At 33.9% G+C, this 17090-nt stretch overlaps 1 protein-coding gene across 3 annotated transcripts in view; it reads right to left on the reverse strand.

Annotated features, from left to right (window-relative positions):
- Window positions 1–12180: 12180 nt before the first annotated feature.
- GRM5 (glutamate metabotropic receptor 5) overlaps window positions 12181–17090 on the reverse strand; it is a 739207-nt gene continuing 734297 nt past the window's right edge. For 2 of the 3 annotated variants that reach the window (XM_074217075.1, XM_074217074.1), the window contains one exon: window positions 12181–13006. In XM_074217075.1, the coding sequence (XP_074073176.1) occupies window positions 12181–13006 (826 nt within the window). The remainder of the gene's footprint in view (window positions 13007–17090) is intronic. The other variant, XM_074217076.1, reaches the window with a different exon arrangement.

Consider the following 17090-nt stretch of genomic DNA (forward strand, 5'->3'; position numbering starts at 1 on the left):
GAGAATGATTTTAGATAATATCTTATGTCCAGTTTTTACATGAAGAAATCTACATTTGGAGAGATTGACAATGCTCTAGAGTTTACAACTAGTAAATGCTGGGGAGTAGGAATTTCATTTTGATATTCCTGATTTCAAGTCTATTATTCTCTTTACTAATCTCTCCTATTAGATATAAAATATTATATTATATATATATAAATATGTAAAATTTATAATTTATAAAGGATATTATATAAGAAGCATACTTAGATAATATTCTAAGAACTTGATATGATTGCCTTTAAGAAAAATAATTGCGTGAAACCTAGGTTAAAATTCAATTTCTATTCCTATGTGGGTGAAACAGTTTTCTTGAAGTTTCTTTAAGGTTATAAGAATAATCAAATTTTTCTGTTCCTTTGGACTTTTGGGGGAATTCTATTGATGCTCCACTCAATGTTAGCTCAGATTTTGTCACATTTTTATCCACTCATAAATATGGAATCACTGTAATAGATAAATTTAATAAGTAACATACTGAGAATATTTTTTTCTTTAGCCATCTCATGATTATTAGAATCCTGATTGTGACTTTTCTTAAGTATTATAAAGACCTTCTAATTGATCTTGCTTCTAGGCCTTCCACTCTTTAATCCTCTGCCCTAAATCAGGTTCTCCTCACTTCCACTCAAGATTATTGTAATAACTTTCTAATTGGTCTCCCTGCTTCTAGTCCTCCTTTTCCATCCATCCTTCTTCATACAACTGTCAAATTTATATTCCTAAAACTTTGACCTGATTATATGATTCCCCTAGTAAAATTGTTTTTAGTAAATCTTATGGCCTCCAACAAAAACCATAACATCCTCAGCTTAGTTTTCTAGAATCTGATTTCTACTTTCCTAAAGAGAAAGTGCTTGGTGCCATAATATATAGACTGCTGAACAATTAAAGAAAACTTGAATTCAAATCCTGCCTCAGACATTTACTAGCAATGTGACCCTGAGCAAGTCACTTAAACTAGCTTGGCTACAGTCTCCTCTTCATGCACTCTCTCCTCCATATTTACCCATTAGCTGGTTATATGAAATGAATTTTACACAAAACATCCCTATACCTGGAGTATAATCCCTCCTACTCTTGGATCAGCCAATGATAGATGAGCAGATAGAAGGTCTCTGATCTTTTCTGAGTCCAATAGACTGCTGCCAGAATAAATAACTTGAATGGTTGTGAACCAGAATGATAATATATTTTGGGTATATTAATAGATAGTACTTGTGTAAAATTGCTCATTTGAGACCACTTAACTCAAAGGCAAAAAACATCATTGTTTTTTAGAGGTGTGTCTCTTTACTTAATCTCTAAACAAACATACAGAATTAAAGCCTCTTACTGATTTGTAGTTTTAAATGGAAGAAAGTGTTTTTTTTATTTTGCCATCACAATTTCTTCCCAAGCTGTAAAGTGAATGAAAAAATGTTTCTTCTTTTGTTTTTCTTTCATCACTAATTTTTAATGGTGGTCTAGGAATCTATCTGTATTAGCTTCAACATATTTACAAAGTATATGTTACTTTTTTAACGTTTTACATCATAATAGATATAGTAACATTATCTTCCCTTTCTGCAAATGGAAGTCAAAGTCCTTGAGAGAGGCCCTCCTTATTCTTCTTTGCTTTTTTCCTCTTACCCATGGCAGTGCTTTACATATAATAAGCACTAATAAATATTTTTGAATTATATATAAATGAATGAATAATCCACTTGCTTTATCTGCTTCTAGATGAGAGATATGAAATGAATTATTGGATTGAGTATCTTTACCTAAGATATGATGGCTCTACAGTATTATAAACACACAATTCAATTCTAAAAATATAATGAACAAATGCTTGATATAATGAATTGTGGAATTCTGAGCCTCCAGAGTATGTCTGAAATAAATTTGCTGATGGCTCAACTGGTCTTCTAAGGAAGTGTGAGAATGTAGAGACAGACATGCAAGAAAAAGAACTGAGGGTAGAAGGTAACAATAAACAACTGAAGAAAGTGACTAAGAATTCCTAATTGGGAGAAATTAGACTCCAGATTTCTTGAGTGGAATGAAGACTTGGACTTAAGTGTTGCTTAAGGCATAAAGCAGGCTGAAAGATGAAAGGTTTGTTTTTAAAACTGATGACCTAGGCTAGACAAGGATAATATTTCTGGCCTGAGATATGACCCATTATTGTAATCAAGGGCTGAAACAACTTAAGTGAAATAATTTTTTTCTCAAATGCATTTAAAATCCTTCCTGTGCATCTAAAACAACCATTATAACTGTCTGGTTGGCAGTTTTGCTTAAGTAATTTCAAATATTCTGCAAATGTGCTTCATAATATCAATGCTATTCTTTGTGATGCTTAAATGCACATACTACTAACTTACCTTCTCTGTCTAAAGACATCAGCTTGAGGATATGTCTCATAAACATATCTAAGATTATATGGTATTTCTCTACTGTCTTCCTCCCTTGATTTACTTTCTTTATCAAGTTAAGGGATAGATTAGGATTAACCATTAGGGGAACATCACTATAAACAAATTTTGTTTTTAAAGTAGCCAGTCTATATAAAATAGTGATGTGGATTTGAGCTCAGTTCTGTTAATTTTGACATTGAAAAATAATCTTCACTGCAGTTTATTTCTACAATCTTTCTAGAGACTTCAATGGCTTGAAAACAATAAGGTTGAATACCAATGAGTTTCCACAAATTGAGAACTAATGTATAAAACCATTCATATACTAGCACACTTTGCATTTTCTCTTCCAGTAATATTCTTCCCATTCATGTACCTGTTGAAATTACTTCATATTCCTTACTTCTAACTTGAATTTAAACTCCCAGGATATAATCTCTGATTTTTCCCACTGGGTAAAGACCTTTTTGACCACGAAGTTCACATAGCACCTTTTGCATTTATTTTATAATATTTCTCAGGTATGATTTTATTTTATAGTTAGCTGGGTATGATTAACCTTTTATTATATCTTGAGGTCAAAGAATATATCTTACCTAATCTTTCTATCTTTCTCAATTCCTAGCTTCATGCCATAGTCATTTAATGAATTCCTGTTTAATTGGTTATAAGTGTAATAACACCTATATGTATTTTCAGGCTAATGCAGTTTCATTTAATATTAAAGAATGAGCTAACATTGCTTAATGTACAATTTTAATCTAAGGAACTGATAGATATTTGACTTTCAAAATTAAATAAAATAAACCAAAATTATTCTTTTACATATATGCATGGTTTAATTTACCAAGACAATCAGCATCTCTAGGGAAAAAAAGTTACATATAAATTTCTAATGGGTCTTTTATGGTTTTTATATTTATACTGAAGTTTAACCATTACAAAACCATTGGCTTAATGTTGATCATTGAATTATTAGTTCTACATGTCTATTTGCATTATAGATTACATGTAGCAAGACTAATCATTTGGTAATAAATATAAACAAATAGCTTTAAATGACCATATGGGCACTATTGAAGTATGGAGGACCATTTAGGAACATCTGAAAATAGACCTAATAAGTATTCACTAAGACCTTATCATGTTCTCAGCCATCTTATTTCATGAGTATTTCAACAAATATTTATTGCTTTGTAGTGAATAGCTAGATGTACCTTGACATTATTTTACTATAAATATTCATAAGTATATTGATAACTATATAATCATAGCATTTTAGAGATATAAAGAGGCTTTAGGAACATCTGGCTCAGCTATCTAATTTGAAATGAAATGAAATGAACAAAAAATTGAAGCCTAGATCATAAAAGTTATCTGTCTGGGGTGAAATTTATTAATGTCAGATCTAAAACTAGAATCCAAGTCTTCTGACTAGTAGTCTTGATTTTTTTCTTAAAGTTAAAGAAAAATCATTCAAATATCACTGAAAATAAATTCTAATATGGAAAATATATTTTTCTGGCATAGATCAACATCTTCACATGTAGAGTTCACCAGGGGTCTGCTACTGACTCTTTGATGTTCAACGTTTTTATCAGTTATATGGGTGAAAACATAGAATTCATACTTTGTCAGATTTGTAGAAGACAAAAACTTGGGAAGTTAAACTCCCTGGATGACAGAGACAAGGTAAAAAACAAACAAATAAAAAAAGAGGCTAAAACAAGGGAATGAATGGAATAGATGAAACTGAATGAAAAAAAATGAAGAGTTTTCTAGGATTAAAAATTCAAATGCTCAAAAATATAGATTAGGAGAGGTATTATTAGACTAGAGTCAATAAACTAACATGGTAATCAAGCAGCATTGAGCATTTAGGACATATTTCTAGCCCTAGTGTTTTGCTCAATATGGGAAACACATTTTAAGAAATAGAAAATTGGAGCAAGATTTGAAGAGGGTAACCAAGTTGGAGAAAATATTTAACTTAAAAAACCTGGAGTTTTTCATCTGGATAAAAGATGACTTAATGGGGTAACTGATTTCATATATCATCAATCAATGAATATTTATTATACATTTTCTTAATTCCACCCTCTGTGCTAAGTATTAGGGAAACAAAGAAAGGTAAATCCTTGGTTCCTTCTTGTAAGAATTTCACAATTTTTGTGGAAGTGCTGCAAGGTATAAGGGGAATGAGGTTTTTTTTATCCTTATAAAACAAAACTATGGGACAAAAGTCAGGGTAATTAATGGAAAATATACAAAAAAAGGGGGTATAGGCCTGCTAGATCTAAAATTTGACAAAGTACTGGCTAAGAAATAGAGAAGTGGAATAGATTAGGTACAAAAGAAAGACTATAATACTCTTGTTTGATAAACCCAAAGATACCAGCTTCTGGGATAAAAACTCACTGTTAGATGAAAAAAAAAAACTACGGGACAAACTGGCAGACAAGATGGTAGAAACTAGGCATAGAACCATATCTCACATCCAGTACCAAGTAAAGGTTGAAATGGATTCAGTATTTTGACATAAAAGTTTGATGCTATAAGCCAATTAAGAGAACAAGGAATAATTTATCTGTCAAATCTATGGAAAGGGGAAAAGTTTATAACCAAACAAGAAATGGAGAACATTATAAAAATGTAAAATGGATAATTTTGATTACATTCAATTAAAAAAAAACATTTGCATAATCTTGCAACCAAGATTAAAAGGAATGCAGTAAAATGGGAAATAATTTTTATAGCATAGGGTTTCCAATAAAGATCTTATTTCTTTTTTTTTCTGCAAGTTCCAAAAGAGTGTCAAAAAAAAAATCAGGACATGTCTATTTCTCCAAAAGAATATGCTACTAAGCACCAATCTACATGTCCACACTGTCATCTTTATAAAATTATTAAGACAATGAAGTATCTCATTTCTAATATATATGTATACATATATATATATATATATATATATATATATAGAGAGAGAGAGAGAGAGAGAGAGAGAGAGAGAGAGAGAGAATTGACTCAAAGTTATAAGAATACAAGTCATTCCCCAATTGATAAATGATTGGAGAATATAAACAGGAAGTTGTCAGATGAAGAAATTAAAACTACTTACATTCATTTGAAAAAATGCTCATTACTGATTAGAGAAATACAAATTAAAACAACTCAAGTATTACTTCATACCTATCAGATTGACCAATTTGACAAAAAAAGGGAAAACTAGGACACTAATGCACTGTTGGTGGAGTTGTGAATTTTTCCAACAATTTGGAAGAGCTATTTGGAATTATGCTCAAAGGGCAATAAAACTGTGCATTCCCTTTGATCCAACAATGTCACTTCTAGTTCTGTACCCTAAAGAGATCATAAAAAAGGGGGAAAGACCTATATGTACAAACAATATAGCAGTTCTTTTTTGTGGTGGTAAAGAGTTGGAAATTGAGGGGATGACCATTAATTGTGGAATGACTGAACAAATTGTGGTATATGAATATGATGAAGTTCTGAAAGAAATTATGAGTGTCTGGACATCAGAAAAGCCTGGAAAGATTTGCATGAAATGATGTTGAGTGAAGTGAGAGGAACTAGAACATTGTACATACTTAATAGCAACATTTTATGATGATAAATTATAATGGACTTGCTCTTCTCAGCAGTATAATAATCAAAGACAATTCTAAAAGAAATGATGGAATTATAACAATCTTATCCAGAGATGGAACTTTGAAGTCTAAATGCAGAACAAAGCATACTATTTTTAATTTTTAAAATTTGTTTTATGTTTTGTGTTGTTTCCCCTCATGGTTTTTTCCTTTTTATTCTGATTCATCTTTCACAATATAGTTAATATAGAAATTTGTTTAACATAGTTAAACATGTATAGCCTATTTTTGATTACTATCTCTCTCTAGGGAAGGAGGGAAGGAAGGGAAAGAGGGAGAAAAATGTGGAACTCAAAACCTTACAATAAAATGATTGCTGAAAACTATCTTTACATGTAGTTGGAAAAAAAACATTAAAAAAAAGAATACGGCAGCTAGGTGGCGCAGTAGATAGAGCACTGGTCCTGGAGTCAGGAGTACCTGAGTTCAAATCCAGCCTTAGACACTTAATAATTACCTAGCTGTGTGGCCTTGGCTAAGCCACTTAATCCCATTGCCTTCCAAAAAAAAAAAACCTAAAAAAAAATGAAAACAGAACTATGAACAATGGATAGAAACTACAAGGATTCAGATTTAGGATTCATGTAAGGAGAAAAAAATACACTTAACAATTGAAGCAGAATCTGCTTCAAGAGGCAGTAGGTCCCCACTCCTAGAAGTTATTTGCTCACAAGGTAGATGTTCATTTGTCATCTATGTTGTAAAAGAAATTCTTATTTAGTTTTGTTTCAAACACCTGACATCTGAGAGCCCTGCCAATTTAAATTCTATGATTCAGTGAAGACATCTGAAGGCGTTTTTCCTTTGAACCCCAAATTTTTGTGTCTGGGACTAGATTACTTTCCCAGAAATTTCTCTTCTTTCTTATTCCTTTTACTTTTTTCCAAATCAAGAATCATGCATGTGATGGTGTAAGAATGAGAACATTCTCTGGTTAAATCTTGCTAATCTTGAAATTATGTATTTCTAAGGGTAGGGCAGGATGATTGTATGTCACCAAGATCTTATTAGCTAAGTTTGAAGTTGATATCCATTAAGCAGAAAGATGATGAATGAAGAAATAAGAGCAGCTTCTAAATCATAAGGGGCCTGTAAATTTCATTAGTGGAGGTACTGTGGTACCAAACATCCCCTGAACAGTCCTATTCACAAATATGCATACCTTGGGAGGAGGAAATGCTATGGTATTTCATCTTACTTTAGTTCTTCAGGTACCCATGAGTAATACAAAAAAGATTTATGCAACCAATCAATATATTTCATCTTAGAATAACTGAGTGACAGGTTAATCCAAAAGGTAGTGGGTGTGGTGGTCCTTTTGGCCCTTGGAAAACAACATGAAACCATATTTTAAAATATTTGAGAAAAAAATAAAACAGTCATATCACAGGATTTTTTTTAATACTGTTGAAAAAGTACCTGACTCTACACAAACACCAATTATAACATGATGTAGACAACTGAGAAACAAGCAAATGTATCCTTAAAGTGCTAAAATAAAGTACATTTATACAAGTACAAAGCAAAAGAAAGCTGATAAAAATGTTAAATTTTATGAAAAACTCATTTGCAATTCACATCAAAAGAACTGTACATTCGCTATTGTCTTAATAGTATATAAGCAGCAACAACATAAAAATAACATACGGCCACACAATGTTTAAAATCAAATCCATTATAAGTTATTAGCCCCAAAATAATAATATTAATTACAAGCCCACACAAATCTTTGAGTATTGGCACCATCTGTCTAAAACATCTATATTCTCTATAGATTTCTAATTACAAACACACTAGCAGCTGCCATGGAATCCAAGAAATACATAGAATATACATAGTATATTTGTTCACATTTGCCAGATCAGTGAAATTCAGCCCCTTGGCTTTGTGCCTGCTATCTCCTTCTCCTCCAGAAAAGAGAAATCACTCTCAGGCACCATTTCATCACTGAAGTAAATACTGATTCATCTTAATGCTTTCAGTGATCTGGATTTTTTTTTCACAGTATAAAATTATAAATGGCAACCACAGAGATTTTGACAGCTCGAGTGTTATTAAGAATTTGCTGCTCATAGTGAACTCTGATGACACCATTTAAGCCTCCAGTGTATGCAGGCTATGTTGGGAGACTACTTTTATTCTGAAAAAGCATGTTTTCATTTCTAGTTCTGAAGTTGTAAAACTGCCACATAATCATTATCTGAATCATTTGTGGGACATAAATTGTCTTTTTTTAATTTTGCTCAAAAAGGGGAAAACTGTTAGTAAGAGGAGTAGCTTAGGGGAAAAAAAAAACCTTGGGGGCAAAAACGCAGATGATCAAGGATTCTAACACATTTTGCTTGTTGTCTTTGTTTCAGGGAATTTTTTAAAAAAATTTCTTTCAGAGGCAGTCAAGGTTACGTGACTTGCCCAGGGTCACACAGCTAGTTAAGTGCCTGAGGTTGGATTTAAATTCAGCTCTGTCTGACTCCAAGGTCAGTACTCCACCTAGTTGCCCCAGTTCAAAGAACTCTTATCAGGCTTTTCTTATCCATCCTTATGTGAGATTGATCACATTTTAGACATTGATGTCACAAGGAGCTCCTCTCCCATGACATGTCTCTCTTCTGACTAATCATTTGATTACATTTCCTCATCATGGGACCAAGGTGGTCTTTTGAATGATTTTTCTTAGCAAACAACAACAATATAGTTTTTGAACTCTGCAATATCCCCTTCCTCCTGGTATTGCTGGTCCAGACTAGAATGCTCGTACACTAGAATGCTCTTATCTGGGAAACTCAAATGATTTTACTAAGGTCAAGGAACCAGGACACTCCCATCTACAAAGTCTGGGTAAAGATTTTGAATTCATTCTATATTTTATACTTATTACCTTGAACCCAAGCATCTAACCCCTGCAGTGTTTGTATTACATAAGGATTTTTTTACTAGCATCATGAGGAGAATCAGTTATCCTATTTGATACATAAGTTGTCAAAATAAATATCCAGATTCAGATATTCAGATATTCTCACTGAAAACATATTTTCAGCTTTATAGCTAATTGGAAATGGGATTTATTATGGAAGATTTATATGGGAATTTATTTGCATTAAATGGTTTATATGCATATATTTTTTCTTGTCTTTGCCATTGCAATGAGCACTGTTTTAGAAACAATCTAACAAAGAGCTAGAAGTGTTACTTATTTGAATGTGATTTATTGTGACATTCTTTGATGGGAACTTATTTGCATTAAATTACACATATGTGTAGATATTTTCTGAAGTCCCCCACTGTATCAAACACCATTCTAGGAAATAAGCTAGCAAATAGCTGTGAAAGAAGTTTGATCCAGTGGAAATGCTATTTATTAAGGAATCTTAGATTAGGTAGAAATTTATCCACATTAAATGATTCATATATAAATAAATACATACACACACATTTTGTAATGCTTCACATTTCACTGAGCACTGTTTTAGGAAATATATTAGCTAAGAGTTATGAAAACAAATTCAATATTGGAGAAAATTGAAAAAGAAGTATCTTTGTTCAAATTTGAGGATCTATCAGAGAATTTATTTTAAACTAAAGAGAAATGAGAATAATTACTAAGTGAAAGAAGTAAAAAAAAATTAGTTAAGTAAATGTAATTCAGGAGTTTAAATTAACACATAGAGATGTAGAAGGAGTTATCCATATATGAATATTCTCCTTTTGGAAAAGGATTCAAGAGGCTAAATATCTAAGCATGTTTGTTTTTATTTCACCTGTATTCCTTGAAATCTAAGTCTGACTGTTCTTGCTAAAAAAAAAAGCCTGGGCTATCTATCCATTTGAGACCAGGCTGATCTGGTAGCACTATCTTCAAATCATCACATAGTGTTGGAGGTGTTGGGAAATGATTATAAAGCTTGAGAAAGGGAAACTGCTGGAATATTTCTTATCTTTTTAAAAAGCAGATCACATACAGTAATGTATGTGCTTTTCATTTCTAAATGTTTATGGACTATTATTCATTTAAAATAAATCAAAACCTATTGAATCAAGACTTTTTTGCGTGTGGGGAGGAGTTCACATAAGTGAGATTCATCTAGGTTGTCTAGGAATAAATATGTTGTGATCTTTACTGTAGGAAGAAATACCTAATTGAGGAAATCACAGATGGTTGGAATATCGGAGTAAAGGTTCAACTATGAAATATTGAACTTTAAGGGAAAAGCTTTTCCCCCCTACACACATATTATTCTTATCATATGTGTTCTTCATTTTTGATTAGCCATCTATTCATCAATCCATCTATCTTCAATATAAGACTGTCAGTTCATATTTAAATTGAAGTCACACCCCCTTTTGAAAATGTTATCTTGATATAAAGTACAATGTTTGGCACCTGAGGATAGCTGTACAGAGAAAAGGAGAGAGGAAGGATGCTATTTTCAGGGCTTGAGTAAGGTTGACAACCATCAAAATTCATTTGTTTCTAGTCAAACGTTCACCCCTGCATGTATTTAAAAATTCAATGACAGTAAGAATTACACCAGCCCATTCCAAAGATTATTTCAAAAAGAAAAATGTAATTCCCTTTCATCTTCCAAAAGTGGTTAAGAAGCCAAGAAAGACTGCTTGTTTCATACTCTCTACAGTTTCTCTGTTTTTAACATTTACTCTGTATTGCTTTGAAAATCTACTTTTGTCACAGTTCATAGCTGCAGTTTATGAGCAGTCTAGAGAAATTAAAATCATTGCTTATTGGAGTCATATACCCTCCACTAAGCTGACTTTAATATGGTTATTTATTTCCAGTGTATTTATGATCTTGATAGATCCTTCGGCAACAGTTCTTACAATTGTGGCAACGTCTTCATAGGGTTTATGGGCCACCATCCCCAGCAGTCTGACTTCAAATGTTCAAGCTGAGAAACTCTTCGAGTGTGTATCAGGTTCTTGCAAGCAGGAAATGAGGAAGCCTGAATGCCTATTTTAGCTGGCAATGCTAATGAAACAGCATTCATAAAATTATGTGACATTCCACTGGGGAGGCAGCGAGGCTAGAGCTAGGTTTGCTGCTAGGAAGAGGGTCCCTAGCTGCATAATGTGCTCTAAGAAGGGAATTATAAAACAGTATTCCAGAAAATGTTTTTTTTTGTTTGTTTTTTTGCTACTCCAGTATTGATTGGCAACGTGGTGAATAGTCTGAATAGTCAGGAAATCTTCCATTGGTTTTGTTGGCTAATGGAGGTGAATCCAATGTAACTAGGGTCAACCTCCAATGGAGATTTCTGGAGGAGAGTTTCAAAACCAAATTGGTAAGTTGAAGAGAAGTCTGGTAGAGCCCTAAGTCATATTGTTAATGTTCATTGTAGAGTAATCATTCTCCAGTTGTATATCATGCTTGGGACACACACTTCGGAGGATTTAGCATTTACTCAACTGAAGTTACTGCTTTTCAAGATGAGAGAGAGAGAGAGAGAGAGAGAGAGAGAGAGAGAGAGAGAGAGAGAGAGAGAGACAGAGACAGAGACAGAGACAGAGACAGAGAGACAGAGACCAAGACAGATAAGAGAAAGAGAGAAAGGAGAAAGTTGGACGTTTTGGTCCCAGATTTTGAGTCTGTTAGAAAATGTACATTCATATTTGTTCTTCTATTCTTGATAAAAGATCACTTCTGGGATAAGAATCAAAGTAAACAAACAAAACATTTTTTTTACAGTAGCATACAATCTATTGTTTTTTTCACATACTGTACACAGAGTTCATTGTTACCCTAAAGAAAAGCACTTGGTATGTAACTGTTATAACAGACTCTATCAGCCTTCAAAAAGTAGAAGCAGTGTTTCTTAAAAGCCCATGTTTTCTAAGGCCACTGGAAGAAAATCTGCCACTAGATTTTTTTTTTATTTAATAGCACAAAAATCTGATGTTTTCATTACTGATGCAATGTCTGCCTTCCACCTCAGTTCTTAATCAAGTTGCCAATGCCTTTCACTGCCTCTGTGCAAATGCTAGAGATCTTGAAGGCTAGCTTCTGTCTCTGCCCGATCATTTCTGTCAGGATCCAGTGTGGTCTCAAGTTACATTCACAAAGAAGAAGAGCTCTGAGTATAATCTCTTATGATAAGTGTGTCATATTTTGGAGATGATGGGATACAGAGGGCTGATTCAGACACTGGGGAGTTAGGAGAATTGCTCCCTGAATCCACTGAGTCTCTAAAAGGGGAAGGAGGGGTTAGAGCGACCAACTCCTCCAGATCTTGTTTGGTTACTGTTGATGGTTCAGATGCCTTTTCTTTTCCAGTATCTCCTTCTGGAGGGGTTTTACTGGATGACTGTGCCCCACCATTTACCTCAATGGAAGGGAGAGGTTGTATTTCAGCAAAAGTGGTCATGGTTGTAGGAAGCTGCATCTCTTTAGGAATCAGGTAGGAAGAGCAAAGAGGGGTGGTCACCATGGTGCTTGGGGAAGCTGTTGACAACATCATGGAGTTCAACTCACTGATGTTGGCTGTGAAGCGGGTTACCACACTGCTAATCTGCTCCATCAGGGAACCCTGGGAAGAGCTGCTCCTTTGTGCATGTTCTGAGTGTAAGGAAGGGATGTCATCATCTGTGCGGCTCACGGACCCTGCTCGCTGGCTCACTGTGCTGACTGGAGAAGGGGTCTGTGGTCTATACTGGGCAGGGTAGTGTTCTTCTACTTCTGAAACATCATACAGCATCTTGGTACTTGACTCAGGGTACGTGGTACTGCCAAATCTGCTATCTGTGCTTTTGGAGAAGGGTTTGATGACGGCTGTTTGATTGGGGTTCTCTTTTTTGTTGATGTGAACGGACAATCTCTGCCAGAGGTGTTGTCCACGGCTACTCTTCTCATTCTGAGCCCATGTCACAGACTTACCATTAGAGCTATGAATGGAAACAAACAAATCATAGAGTATTAGTGCTAGAAGAGAATTTAGCAATTATGTAACCCAACCTCCTTATTTTAAAGATGAGAAAAATGAGACTCAGAGAAAAGTGACCTTTCTGAGCCAATGATAGACTCCATACTAGAATACATAACCTGATTACCAGTCCTGTAGTCTTTCCACTATCTCATGTTGCCTTCAAGAATTGGTGAGATTTGTCTCATCTGTATGTTTAAAGGAAGTCGAGTCCATTAATATTCTTTTATTCATCCTACCCCAACCTCTTGCCCTCCATGGTGAATGTGATATTTCCTATTCATATAGAAAATAAAGCATTCTGCACACCAGGAATAGGAACAGTGAAAGTCTAGAATTGAGGACAAGTAGTTTTACTTAATTTGTATACAATGATGAAAACTGACTTAGGTTATCACTACTTACTACTGACACATTAAAATTACATATTAATAACAGCAGAAGTGTAACAAAACAATTTTGTAATAGTTCCTAATGTACCTCTGTGGTAGAAGATATTAGAGAATTGCCAGCATGTTTGTATTTGAGAAATATATGTTCTGGGGCACACAGTATTATATACTCATGAGTATTCAATATGTATATGTGTACATATGCAACATGATTTATGCAACTAGACCAAAATCATACTAATGAATAGAGTAGATGGAGGAGGTGGAAATGACCAGCAGGTAGATGGATGATTCTATTTGAAAATATTCAGAAAACTTATAGTTACATTTACAGAGGTGCTTCTCTTATGTTCTATGAATCGATACTTATTGCCCATTTTATACTGTGTTAGATAACCACATCAAGAATGGATTCATTTATAAGTGTGCATGCATGCATTTTTGCCATCTGTTTATGCTTTTGTTTTAACTTTTCCCTAGACCTATGATTTCAATGGTGTAGAGAATTTCCAAGTAAAAAAAAAAACCACCCTCTAGCAATACAAATGAATAACTGCTCTATTGCTTATAGACCTAGAGACTTTCTTGAGAAGTTAAATGACTTGCTCAGGGTCATACATACAGTATGTGACAAAGGTTAGAGTTGAAACCAAATCAGCAGTAGTTAAGGGTACTTAAAGCCCTCCAGGAGTTCCCTGGATCAATGAAATCACACACATACACATATGTGTGTGTGTAAGTATGCATAGGAATGGCAATGTGGTTTAGAGATTGCCCACATGTGCAGCATTCTGAAGAATTATATACATATCAAAAATGAGTTATTTGAGTGTTTTATTCTTATTTTTGGTAAATTCAAATTTTCTGGCATGATGAAAAAGGGAATTATTTTCTAGTTTTTTTCTTTTTAAAAAATAATTCCTTCATGATATCCAGTACAATCTTCTGCTTCCACTGAATGTTATCATAATTATTCTTTATTCACTTTGTCTTTATCTGCCTAACTGAAACCTCCAGCTGAGGGAAAGAAAACTGGAGGTCAGGGCCTAGATCAGATAAACTACATTGTAACCTCTCATCTTCCCCCCTCTCTCTCTCTTTCTCAGGGGTCTGATTTAGGTAGCTTGAGGATGTAGTCTTTGCTAGTGAACTTCAAATTTGGTGAAGAGAGACAGAGTGATTTTTCCAAGGTCCCAAACAAATATCAGCATTTGAATTAGAATTCTGGTCTTCTGGTATCCAAAACAATGTTCTTTCCACTATAATTCATCTCCTAGTCACAAGACTTCCTCATCCTAAATCCATATAACAACCAGTTGCCAAATGGAATTTCCTAAAGCACAGGTTTGACCCCATCACTTCTTTGTTCTAGAACTGCCAGTGATTCCTTATTTCCTGTTAGATGAGATATAAACTTTTTTGTTTACCATCTGATTCCTTCACCATCTGATTCCAATCTACATTTTAGGTTTAGTGAACATTTCTCCCCTCATGCAAAATCTGTTCTGTATATCCAGTAGATTTTCTTTCTTTGTTTTTTCTTTTCTCTATTTTTAAGCCTTTACATTGACTGCTCCTATGCCTGAAATATATTCCTTATTTATCTCTACTCTTTAGAATCTCTTGCTACCTTCAAGACACAAATAAGGTGCCATATCTTTTATGAAGAAGTTTTGAGCTACCCAGTTGTAAATGCCATTTCCCTATGAAATTCAATCACTCATTCAAAATTTATTAAGTACTTACCATATGTCAGGCAAAATTATGTTTGAAAAATATACACACATATATTTTTGCATATATAAATAAGAGTATATGCATGTATATATGGCATCTATTTATGTATTTTTGTATATATTCACACAAATATATGCTTATACATACATACATAATAAATACATATAACATCTTTTTGTTTTTGTTTTTAATTGTCTTGTGTACATGTTGTTTCCTTCAAAGAGAATGTAAGTTTCTTAAGGTCATCGGCTATTTGTTTGTATTCCCAGGAACTAGAATAGTGTAAGACACATTTAATAAATGGTTCATTTATTAATGACTAAAGGAGGTAGTTTCTGACTCTCCCTATTATTTTTCAATTCAAAATAATTTAAGACAACAATTGCTGATTGTCTCTGAGTTCACAGAACTATGAGAATGAGAAGACCTAGATAATCCTGGGCTACAAGGAGAATTTAAAGGAAAAAGAAAAACAACTTAGAAAATACAAAACCTACTTTGAAAAAATAGTTCTGATAATACTGTCCTTGCAACTGAAATGACTGATGAGTTGACAGCCTTTGCTTGGTTTCTTGTTGATATTTTGGGTTGTGCTTGCCTAGATCTGTTAGATAGCTAATGCTTTGACTGATAACTATGACTGACAACTATGAAGTCTGGTCTGTCTGCCATTACTCTCACTACCATTGTTAATTTTGGATTGATTGATTCATTAATTTGACTTAATTAGATAGAGTGCCATCCCTTCTTGTTCTGTGACACCATGCTTCTTGACCTTCATGCATTCATTTTCCCAGTATTGTTTCCATCACATCTATTTTTGGAAAAGAAAGGTTTCCAGGTGTGGGGTGTTTTTGGACCCACAATAACATGGGAAGAAAGGTAATAGAAACTAACAAGAGCAACAAGCAGATTCCACATTTTTCAATATAATTTCTGGATTTTTATTGATTCTGGTCAAACTCATTTTGGACTCCTTTTTCCCCCTTTGTTTTCTTTCTTTTTTTCCTCCTTTTCAGCTTCAAGAGAATAAGGTTAACTAAGATTTCTCTCTCTCTCTCTCTCTCTCTCTCTCTCTCTCTCTCTCTCTCTCAAAATTGAACTGCAGTGCTCATTTCTGTTAATGACCCTGAAACTGTATTCTCATGTCTGACCATACTTCACCTTCCCTGACTACTTTGGGTTTCAAGGAAACAAAGGAACAAGAAGAAAATAAGTGGATAGGAAAACAGAAGGAGAGTTAGGAAGAGAGACTATGTGAGCGTGACAATGCCAATATGGTTTGTCTCAATTCAGAAGCAAGGGCAAAAGAATTAAACCTAGCAGGAAAAAAAGTCCCTGTCATCTCTTCTCATTCCCAAAGAAATAGTTAGAGTTAGCTTATTTGCAGAAGGTAGCACCTTCCTTCCTTCAGAAGGACTCACTAATTAAATTTGAACAAAGGAAGCTCAGTTAAGGTAATGTTATTCAAATAACTGCTATTTTAACAGTGCAATTTAAAAATTCAAATAATGAAGGTCAATCATAGTGGTACTTTCTTTATTTTAATCTTTCCCTTCCTTACTTTAGGAAAATGTTATTTACTGGTCTCAAATAGGTTCTATCAAATATAATTCTCCAGCTATATGAATTCACCTTTGTTTTTTGACTTTTTCATAGTAATAGAATTTAAAGGTTTCTCTGTGTGTATAACTGGGGGAGGGGGGGATAAAGGGGTGGCTAGGTGGAGCACCAGCCCTGGAGTCAGGAGTACCTGAGTTCAAATGTGGCCTCAGACACTTAATAATTGCCTAGCTGTATGACCTTGGGTGAGTCACTTAACCCCCTTGCAAAAAACAACAAAACAAATTTTACATGATAATTAGGAGTTCTAAATTTATATACAGAAAGGATTTTTTTTCTGTGAAGTCAGTGAAG

This window comes from Macrotis lagotis, chromosome 1 (assembly GCF_037893015.1).
Source record: "Macrotis lagotis isolate mMagLag1 chromosome 1, bilby.v1.9.chrom.fasta, whole genome shotgun sequence".
Classification (NCBI taxonomy): Eukaryota; Metazoa; Chordata; class Mammalia; order Peramelemorphia; family Peramelidae; genus Macrotis; species Macrotis lagotis.